The sequence below is a fragment of the Sarcophilus harrisii genome, chromosome 4, assembly GCF_902635505.1.
Source record: "Sarcophilus harrisii chromosome 4, mSarHar1.11, whole genome shotgun sequence".
In the NCBI taxonomy this organism is placed as follows: Eukaryota; Metazoa; Chordata; class Mammalia; order Dasyuromorphia; family Dasyuridae; genus Sarcophilus; species Sarcophilus harrisii.
In genome coordinates, this window is record NC_045429.1 from 350,339,091 (window position 1) to 350,350,170 (window position 11,080).

At 32.9% G+C, this 11,080-nt stretch overlaps 1 protein-coding gene and 1 non-coding gene across 2 annotated transcripts in view; both read right to left on the reverse strand.

The window, feature by feature from the left end:
* SKA2 (spindle and kinetochore associated complex subunit 2) overlaps positions 1–10,943 on the reverse strand; it is a 52,487-nt gene extending 41,544 nt beyond the window's left edge. The window contains exon 1 of the mRNA XM_031966503.1: positions 10,520–10,943. Coding sequence (XP_031822363.1) covers positions 10,520–10,684 — 165 coding nt within the window. The 5' untranslated portion in view covers positions 10,685–10,943. The remainder of the gene's footprint in view (positions 1–10,519) is intronic.
* MIR130B (microRNA mir-130b) lies at positions 6,901–7,050 on the reverse strand. The gene has a single exon (NR_105722.1). It is a non-coding gene; the product is annotated as a microRNA mir-130b (primary transcript).
* Positions 10,944–11,080: the final 137 nt, after the last annotated feature.

An 11,080-nucleotide genomic window follows, 5' to 3' on the forward strand; every position in this document is an offset into this window, starting at 1 on the left:
GTTATTGATGTCTAGGACTAGCAGATTCTTCTGCCCTCATTTGAAATATTCTTAGCCAAGATACTGGAGAGGGGAAGGAAGGAGACAACTAACAAAAGAAAGTTAAAAAGGAGGGTGAGAGGTGGGGGGTGATTAAGGAGTCAAATAAACACAAAATAATTGGAAAATGAGATACCTCAGTCCTATTCCCATCCTTAAATGGAGTTATGGTTACACTCTCCAATAAGAGGGACAAAGAATACTGTTAAGATGTAACAAGACTGATTTTATAAGATAATGAGATTTCCCAATGAAAAGTTGTAAACTACACAATGATGAGAATGTACACTTATATTAGAAACAATTTCACTTACAAGACTTGAAACAAAAAGGTTTTAATGAGCCCTGAACTAAAAATAACTAGGACATTTGATTTCTTTAAATTGAATGTGGTTAGAATACCATACATTGGGTTTTTTTTGTTTGTTTAAAAAAAATTCTTTTTGGAGGACTAAGCAATTGGAGTTAAGTGACTTGCCTAAGTAAATATTAAGTGTCTGGGGCTGGATTTGAACTCAGGTCCTCTTGATTTCAGGACTGTTGTTCCATGTATTGTTATCACCTAGCTGCCCCCTGAATATCCTAAATTGTTAAAGGAGATAGATTATGATAGGAAAAAGGGATGAGGCTAATAAAATATCTTTTTTCTGTAAAAGTCTGCTTCTGAAATGGACATTCATTCTTGAAACTAATGAAAATAGGTATATAGATTCAATAACAAGTAGAAAGATTGCCAAAGTTTTAGAACTGGAGATATGAATAACCATAATCATTTAGTAATTTACAGATATCAATCATGATAGTCTATTATATTTAAACAGAGAAATGTGTAAGAGTATAAAGTACACAGGTCCCGAAGTCATATGCTTTTTGATTCAATTCCCTTGTTTATTGTTTAATCTGATAGGAATCAGATACCATATCTAAACTTTAGTTTTCTCATCTGTACAGATGTTAACTACCTTGGATAGCTATGAGACAGCTATTGTCTAAACTTAAAAATAGGAACTATGGAATGATAAATGCATGTTCAAAGACCTATAATTTCTTTTTTGAAACAACAAAGGAAATTCCAACTTTTGACTTGATAGTTAAATCTTAGAACTGGCTCTGAAGTCAGAAGTCCTGGGTTAAAATCTCACCTCTGGTGTACTGCCTACCTGTATGATCTGAGTTACTCTGAAACCTTTCTTGGTCTCAAATTTCCTCATCTGTAAAGGAGGGCTGGGATTAGATGGCCTTTGAAGTCCCTTCCAGCTCTAGAGCTATAATCTCAAATTACTTTTCCAAGGTCTTTTGAAATATTTCAGGTCAGTGTCTTTGACTTCAAGGGCAACACTATTCATTATTCCCCAATGTGTTGTGAAAATACTAATGATAAAAATTAAAAGGAATCATTGGTATTCAAAGCAATATTTTTATGTATCCTATGCATATTAGCTATCTTAATGCCAAAGTGACATTCCTATAGCACAAGTCTAACCATGTCACACCTCCCCCCTTGATTCAAAAAGCTTCTATACTTTCATTTGTCTCTAGAATAAAATACAAGGCCCTTATGAATTTGGTACCAGTAAACTTCCCAAGGCTCAATGTTTTATCACATATACTCTTCATTCTAGCTATTTATTTTTTCCTCTTACAGCCAGTGTGTTTATCAGCGATTTTATCAGGATGTATTTAACTTCTTAGAAACACCAATTTTAGAAGAAAAGAACTTATGACTAAAGAAATAGAAATGCAAAATGGTTAATTTTGATTGCATTAAATTAAAAATATTTTGCACAAACAAAATCAAGGCAGCTAAAATTAGAAGGGAAGCAGAAAGCTGGGAAATAATTTTTATAGCCAATGTTTCTCATAAAGGCCTTATTTCTAAAATATATAGAGAACTGACTCAAATTTATAATAATGTCATTCCCCGATCGGTGAATGGTCAAAGGATAAGAACAATTTTCAGATAAAGAAATTAAAGCAATTTATAAATGAAAAAAATGTTCTAAATCATTATTGATTAAAGAAAACTAAGACAATTCTGAGGTACCCACTTCATGTCTCTCAGATTGGTTAAGATGAGAGGAAAAGATAATGATAAATGTTGGAGGGAATATGGAAAACTGGGACACTAATGTGTTGTTGTTGGTGGTGGTGGTGTGAAATCATTCTAGAGAGCAATTTGGAACAATGTACAAAGTGCTATCACAAACTACAAAACCCTTTGATTCAGCAGCATCAATACTTTGTATCCCAAAGAGATCATAAAAAAGGGAAACAGACCTGTGCAAAAATGGTTGCAGCAGTCTTTTTGTGGTAGTAAAGAATTGGAAAATTTGTGGATACCTATCATTTGGGGAATGGCTGAATAACTTATGGTATGTAAAATTAACAGAACATTATTGTTCTATAAAAAATGAACAGAATGATTTTAGAAAAGCCTGAAAGATTTATATGAACTGATGCTGAGAAAAGCAAGCAGAACCAGAAAAACATTCTTCACAAAAATTAAGTTTGTGTGATCATCAACTATGATAGACTTGGTTCTTCTCAGCAATTCAGTGATTCAAAGCAATTCCAATAAACATGGATTGGAAAATACCATTCATATGCAGAGAGAGAATTGTAAAGACTGAATCTGTATCATACCATTTTCAACTTTTTGTTTGCTTTTTCTTTCTTGTTTTTTTTCCTTGTTAGTCTGATTTTACTTGCAAATGACAAATATGTAAGTGTTTTAAAAAACTGCACATATTTAACCTATATTGCATTACTTCCTGTATTGAGAAGGGGAAAAGTGATGGAGGAAGGGAGAAAAATTTGGAACAGTCTTATAAAAATGAATGTTGAAATCTTTACATGTATTTGGAAAAATAAAATACTATTGAGGGGAAAGAAAAAAAAAAAAACCCCTTACTTTCCTCCAAAGCTCTGCTAAAGTACTTAACTCCTCCACAAATTAATCTGGATCTCTACTATTTGCTGGTTCTTTACCACCATTTTTTTGTTCCCTTCTCAGGTATAGAAACTTACTTTGCGTATTTATTTAATTACTTATTCATCTGTGCTCCTGCAGTTACCCCAAAATAAACCAACTGAAGACTAGTCACTATCTTACTTTTGTAATTCTATTACCATAACCTAGCATATGACACAAAGTTTGTTGAATGAGATCTACTATCTTTAAATTTGATCTTGAATATGTTAACATGGAAGGTAATTACTTCATTTTTAAACTTTCTATTCTAATAGTGAAATGAGGGTTGGAATCAGGAAGGCTTGGGTTCAAATCTTTCCTCCATATATACTATTGTCAGGTCATACCTACATGACCCACATAAGTAACTCATAAAACAAAGATTGTATTAAAGTGTTGTAGAAATGCATGGAAGGTTGTAACATTGGGTCCTACATGAAATCACACCAAAACATGTTTTTATAAAATCCTATTACCATAGATATCAATTTAACAATGCTCCTAAGCACTTTTGGGATTTGCTGTAACTGTAATTCACATTCACTTTTAAAATTAATCCAAAGAGAAAGCTTAAAAATCCAGAAAGATGTATATTAAGTGGGCAGAACCAGAATAACACTGTTTACAATTTACAGCAATATTGTAAGGATGACCAAGTGGTTTAGCTATTCTCAGCAATAATGATCCATGATCATTTCAAAGGACTCAAGATGAAAACTGCTATCCACTTCCAAAAAAAAAATTTTTTGAATGCACAATCAGGCACACTATTTTTTGTAATTTTTGTGTATGTGTTTTTCCACTTTGAATCTATGTCTCCCCCCCCCCCCCCCATGACTATCACAGTGATATGATTTGCATGACTGAACAGGTATAACCTATATCAAAATGCTTACTGTCTCAGGGAGGGGGAAGGATATAGAAGGGAGAGAGAAAATTTGGAACTTGTTTTTTTACTGAATGTTAAAGAACTGTCTTTACATATAACTGGGAGAAAATATTATTTTTTAAAAGGAGGGGGGAAAGGAAACAGAATCCAAGCTAAAAAGTATTCCCCAACCCTTACAACTCTGTATTTTAGTTTACAATAACATCATGTGTCATCTCTTTTGTTCAACTCATCTGCCATTTTCTTTATTAATGGCATAACTAAATTTGGAACTAATAGTCCCAAAGAGTTCAATTGGACATGATAGGGGCTTTTCTTTTTTTTTTTGCCTCAAAAAATTAAAATAGTCCCGATTTAAATTAGAACATTAGAAATTCTCCCTAAGAGAAACTCTTCTGCCTTTTTTCAAAATTATCAAATGTTCTTAATCTGCCTAAAGGTCTAAGTACTACACAGTAATTAGTCAAGCAGAATTAAAATGAATTCTGAAGTCGGAAATTACTTCTTCTATGCTTCACTAATGGCTTTCTATTGAAATATCTTTATACTTTGATAATTGATTTTAAAATATTTCACAGCTAGTTAGTAAACTGAATAATATTCATCAATTGAACAAATTATATTCCTAAAAATTTCCAGAATCAAGAATTTCATGATGTAGTGTATCAAACTAGTTTTAGTGAGAGAATTTAAACTATCCAGATGTTTTATACACAGGAGTCCAAGACTGGTGGTTATAGATTAGATTTTTAAAAAAGCTATTCTTTTGACAAGCTAAAAAGTGCTGGTTAGAATAACTCCAGTTAAATAAATTTTAAGAAAACTTGCCAGTATCAAAACAATCCAACAAAGTTTTTGATAATTGAGGCAATTACTTGAGTTCACAGACTTTAATTTGTAAATAAACACAATTTTGTGTCAGACTCTTAAGATTTATAATAATTTGCAATTTCTAACTAGATTAAAAGCACAAAAGAAAGTGTTAATAGGAAATATGGAAGAGATTGGTTTTAAGTGTTGAAAAAGTATAAAATTAAGTTTAATTTCAATTGTGTTTTTCTGTATTTTTATTATGCCACCAAGGACTGTTTCTGTACTGTAAATTTGTATTAACAGCTGCTGTATTAACAGTGTCTGTCAATGTGTATTTTAACTAAGAAAATCACATAAAATAAATCAAATAAAAAAGTTTTTACTAGAAACAAGACAAAATAAAACCCCATGTTATTATTTTACAAGTATATTAGTTAAAATACTTTGAGGTTCTTAACTTATATTTTATTTGTTGTAACACAAATAAAGATTTTTCTATCAATCTTGGAATCTTCAATGAATGCGAATGTTTCCAAGAAGACACCAGTTTAGAATAGTAGATTTTCACAGGCTGAAAAGGAAAGGTTTATAAGGAACATAGAAAACATTTCATATCAGAAAAATATTCAACCTGTCTAAAATCAAGTTTCAAAACTTGTTTGAATAGGGATTAAGATTATGGTGCAATTTTTATAATAACAAAATGATAAAATACATCTATGGAAGTAAAACAAACTCTTTACAACATATCAGTTTTTAGAAAGGTGACACTTTATAGACTTACAAATAAAGTTCACCTTTATCTTTTACTGCTATTAAGACAATGTGTCTCAATTAACATTTTAGTGAGTCTTTGAAACAAACAAATTTGTACTGAATTAATTCATACAAACATGGATTTTTTTTTTGAGAAAGTTACCATTAACTTTGCCAGACTACAGCTTTAGATGTAGAAGCATTCTTTTCAAAGTTAAGTCTAAAACACATAATTGTAAATTTAATTTTTTAAATGTATACTTTAAATGTATTTAAAATTTTAATATTTAAGTTAAGGCATAAATTATCACAAAGTTCAGTAACATAAACTCATAATTTCATCACAAATGTCTTTCTGGTACAATTAGGAAATATACAAATTAAGTGAAAATTACCCACAAATTTTGAAGGAATCATTAGTCATAAGGCATGAATCAAAATATTGCTGTGTATTCTGCTTTCAGATGCTTTGACAATACTATTGCACTGCTAGCTGTAAAGTACAGTAGTGCAATAAAGTCAGAGCATTCGTTAGCAGTATTATCATAAGAAATATTATAAAGAACAAAGAACACCCGCTGAGGTTTTAAAAAATATATAACATTTACAGTAAAGATGCCATTTTTGATATGAGAAATCCCAAAATATCATTACCATGATAGCCCAAAACCCAAAAATCTTTACCTCAATGTGTATAAAAATTGGACTCAAATGCCAACTTATTTATACAATAACTTGTTCACTCTTACTAATGTGCTATTGGAAGCACTGTTTTAAAATGGAATTTTTAAAAACATGTCATAAGATATCAAAATACACATGATAACTACTAATTAATATTGTAAAAAAAATTTCAATTCTGTTAGGATGTAAATCAAGTGTGGCTGAATGCTACAAAAAACAAACTAACTTGACTTTTTGCTCTCTATTTACTATGCAATGAGTCTCCTTTTTAATTACTAAGAACCAAATGCATAGTAAGATAATTAAGATGAACAATTTCTTTATATTAATCTTATCTTTCCAGAAATTCCTGCAGTGCATTCATTGTACTTATCATTTCACTTCTTTCTGTTTTAAGAATTTGGTGAGAATAATCAATAATTATCTTATTCCTTTGCTCTAAACAACAAAGCAAGCAATAGTTTCCTTGACATTTAATGAGTCAATGTATACAAAAGAGTAACCTTTAGTATTGTTAGCCAACTGCAATTTTTTTCCTTTGAACAAAATTTAAACATCTTTCGCCCTACCATTCCTGCCACATTCCTCCCAGTTTTAATAGGAGGAAAGCACTTTCATTTCCCACAAACTTAAGTAACAAAGTAATGTGCAGGAGACAACTCAGATTTCAAGTCACTATCATCTATTTCCATTGTTTAAGGGCAACTAACCCAATGATGAAAGTCCATTGAAAAAGCAGTTGTGAGAGCCCAGAAATGTGACCGGTATCACTGGCCAATGCCCTTTTAACATTGCACTGCTTCTTGTGCAGGATCACTAGTAGTACAACATAAAAAGGGCACTAGACAAATACCACTCAGTCAATAAGATGTCCAATCATACTAAAGAAAAAATAGATTAAGAAAACATCAAATATTAGTGTGCAGTAAGCACTACTAGCTCCTTCCTGCTTCTTATTTCAAATCAAAAACACTTTTGAAATCATAATCAACAGAGCCAAATCTTACTCAAACTCTCCTTTATGGTATGTCCATTTCTGTGTTACTCAGTAAAAAGGAAATTTCCTGCATTTTAAACAGTTAAATAAAAGGATTAAAATGGTTCACTATTGTGTTAGAAGTGGTCAGTTTTTTTTTAAAATCTTGTGTATGCAAAACAATGTTAACACTAATATTACAAATGTTAACATCCAATATTTTTAATCATCAATTATGAAGAACAGGGTACTTGCTATCCAAGTCTGTGGCAAAGTTTTTCCTTCTAGAGTTATTTAAAACCATATCATGAATACCACATTTTTTTTTCATAAGTCATATGCCAATTAGACTAAGCTATTATAGGAATTTGAAGTAAAAATTCCAGAATTAAATAGGAAAGAATAATTTATTTTGAGCATGATAGGAAACCAGGATGCTTTTCAAGATTCATACTCAAAACCTCTGAGGAAAAAAGAAGTGCAATTTTTAATCACAGTTACATTATTTGGTCAATTAAAAAATAAGAAAAAAATTACTAAAAGCTGTAAGAGTAAAGATACAATATAATTCCAAAGAATCCCAAATCTGGTTTCTCAGATTCTACAACTCAATTAAAAAAATATACTTTTCAAAAAATTTAAAGAAAAAAAAACAAATATGAGCTTTCTTTCCCTCCTTAATCCTCCTTCCCAATCCTACCTTCAAAAAGGATGTTTTCCTAGATAAAAAAGTCTATTCCACCCAAACACTTAAGATCTCTTATTCTAATACAAAGAGAACTTTAAAAAAAGGATTAAGACAGGAATTGAAATTAAATCAGAGGCCACTGAAAATGTATTACTTGAAACATCTAGCAACAAAAATTCAGTATAAAATATATACTCTGAATATTGAAACTAAAGGATATGGTTTTAATATTTATGTTTGTTGACAGTATTATTAGATAGCCTAAAAATATTTGTTACATTCTTGAAAGAGAAGACTTTACTAATCTTAAAATAAAGTCTTAGTAAGTAAGCATTTATTAAGCGCTTATTATATGCCAGGGATCCAAAGAAAAGCAAAAATAGTTTATCTGTCCTCAAGGTTCTCTAAGAATAATAACAATGACAAAAAAGTTTGCAATTATGTTTGAAAAGGATATTAAAGATGGCATTAAACATCTCCATCCCCAAGAACTAAGTGAGAAAATTATAGAGAGAAATGAGAAAACATACAGATACCACACACTGGAAATTATACAATTTGTGAAATAGAAGGAAACCCCATGCATTTATTTAAAAATAAATATATATATATTACAATTTAGCGGTTAAATTTCAGGATCTATTTGATTTTTTTAAGGCAGCTGGCTTTATTAACTACACTGTTGATTGTTGGATTCAAAAAATTCTTAATTTTTATCTGTATACTTTGAGCTTAATTATTTTTGAGTGGATTTATCTCAGAAAGGTTAAGAATGATTAACCATAAGCATAAACGATACAAAATGATTAAGAATTCAATAACATGCAGGAGAAAAAAAAGTTTAGCACAGAAAACAACATTCATATTTATAGATGGCAAGAATTTAAACTTAAGCAGTATAATTAGGCAGTATCCTCTACTAGAAATCTGAACTAAGACAAGTTCAAGCCATATGTGAAATATTGCTTATATCACTCATGAATGTTCACCTAATGAAAATGACTAACAGTTGAACAGTTGTCAAGGTTTGCTAAAGATACTCTTGAAATAGTAGAAACATATGTAATTCAGTGAAGTGACTGATCATACTGGCAGAATTAATTTGCCAAAACTTCTATTTACAAATTTACAAAGTGGTTGCTAGGGTGAATTGTCATGGTTTGGGGCTCTTTTTAACGACGGCAAATTCTTTAAAAAAATTCATACATTTAGGAGAGCTGCTGGGGATGGGTAAAGGCTAGACAAACAAGTCTGTACTAGCTAACCCCAAAGTTGCAGGGTTGTTTGTGAACCTCAACTGCCTCACTTGCCATTCTTCTGCAACAGTAAGAATTTATACCTGTAGTTTCCTTCATCCTGATGATGGGAAATAATTACATTACATACTACAAAGAATTTACTAGATCATCACATGAAAAACACAATTATTTCTAAAACAATTCAGAATAAGATTTTAACTTTTTGGCATTAAGAAAATTTCATTATCTAAAAAAAAAACCCTAAATTAATTTTAATGTAAAAGAACAACAACAAAAACTAGAAGGCTTACACAATGTCTCTGATTGGAAATCAACCCACTGCCCAACAGAACCAAGAAAAGTGAAAGTCCTTCACGAATACACATTTTACAAAATGATAATTTAGGAAATATCACAATTACACGGAAAGTAACATTTATTAGGTCCCATTTTTTATGAAATGTAGAATGAATACTATTGGTCTCATCAAAGGAGGTTAGATGTTTTTCCCCTGTGATAAATTAGCAGCAGCTTTACTCTGGAAGCTGAAGTACCAACACAGGAAAACTGTTATCTGCAGGTTTCCCACTTCAGTCCACATCGCACATACTTTTTTCCATCTTCATCCCCAAAGCTTCCCACTACTAGATCTCTTACCTCACACTTGGAGCCCTAGCTTAGACACCTTCTATTCAAGCATCTACTCCTCTCCTTCCTTCTCCAGTTCCGCTTCCAACTCCTCACATTCCTCCAAACCACACCCTAAGTTTGGAATAGTGTGTTCTCTCCCATTTGCTAGATTACTTTTCTTTCTATAGCGTCTCAAAATGTATCCAAAGGGATCTTTTTCCGTTCTGCACAAGACTTCTAACAATCTAATCTTAATTCCGGGCAGAATCCTGGGATTCTCCAGCAGTCCGGCCCTTCCTCATTGATTTTACTTGTTTTAAAGTAGATTCAATTCACACTCAATAAGAATCAACAATGGGCACGACTCAAGTTTAAAGTGCCATATGTATTTCATTATGTGCTGCAGTACTTGGCTATCAGCACTGGTGTTTTCTCAGTTTATTAACATTACATTCTTATTAATTGGGAATTGAATAAAGCTTTCATTAGCTGATAGTTTTCATGAGGAAAAGTAAAACTGCTGTTTCGTTTCTAAAAGAAGCTTCCATGTGGGGGAAAAAAAATCACAGAACCCACTAAACTTGGCTGCATTTTTTTAAAGTGCAGTATAAATCTGAGAACTGATCTTATTCTCCTTATTAGGATTTTTGAAAGTTTGGGAAACAGGGAAAGAACAATACCTCTAATTATTTTCTAATTATTTGACACGGTAGCTATTCAAAATTAACAACCCGGTCAGTGAACATTTGAAAAACTGCACGAGATAGAGGATTAAAAGTTAAAACACTAGGCGCCACTACACCTCCCACCTTAATCAAGGCCTCATATTAAATACCTTTCTAACGCTCAAAGCGGGCTGCGAAGGGGATGAGAGAAAGGGAGGGATGGGGCGAGGAGCGGGGTGCTTCTCCTCCCCGAATCCCCCCTGGCTCGTGCCAATCAAGGCGTCAAAACGAAGCCTGGGCAGCTGTTGACGAGAAAGGGGGGGCAGGCAGCACATGCACCCAAGTGGCCGAAGCAGCAGCAAGGCGAGGCGAGGCGAGGCAAAGCGAGGAGAGGCGTGGCGGTCGGTGAGGAAGGAAGGTCGTCTCTCTCTCTCTCTCGAGAAGCTCCGGGTGGAGGGGGAAAGCGAGCGAGGGGGAGGGGATTCAAGCCTGGGATCCCCTCCCCCAAAGTATGGAGCGCCCCCCCCCACCCCACGGGAAGTCTGCCCGAGAATGAAGACGCGGACCGTGGGGGAGGGGAAGGAGAAGGGAACAAGGAAATGGGGGGAAAGGAGGTAGAGAGGAGTAGGAGGGCGGGAGAAAGAGGAAAGAAAAAGAAGGCACCTTGAAAGAAAGGGAGGAAGGGAAGGAAAAAAGGGCCCCTTAGCTTGGCCTCCTCCAGCCCGCCTCAG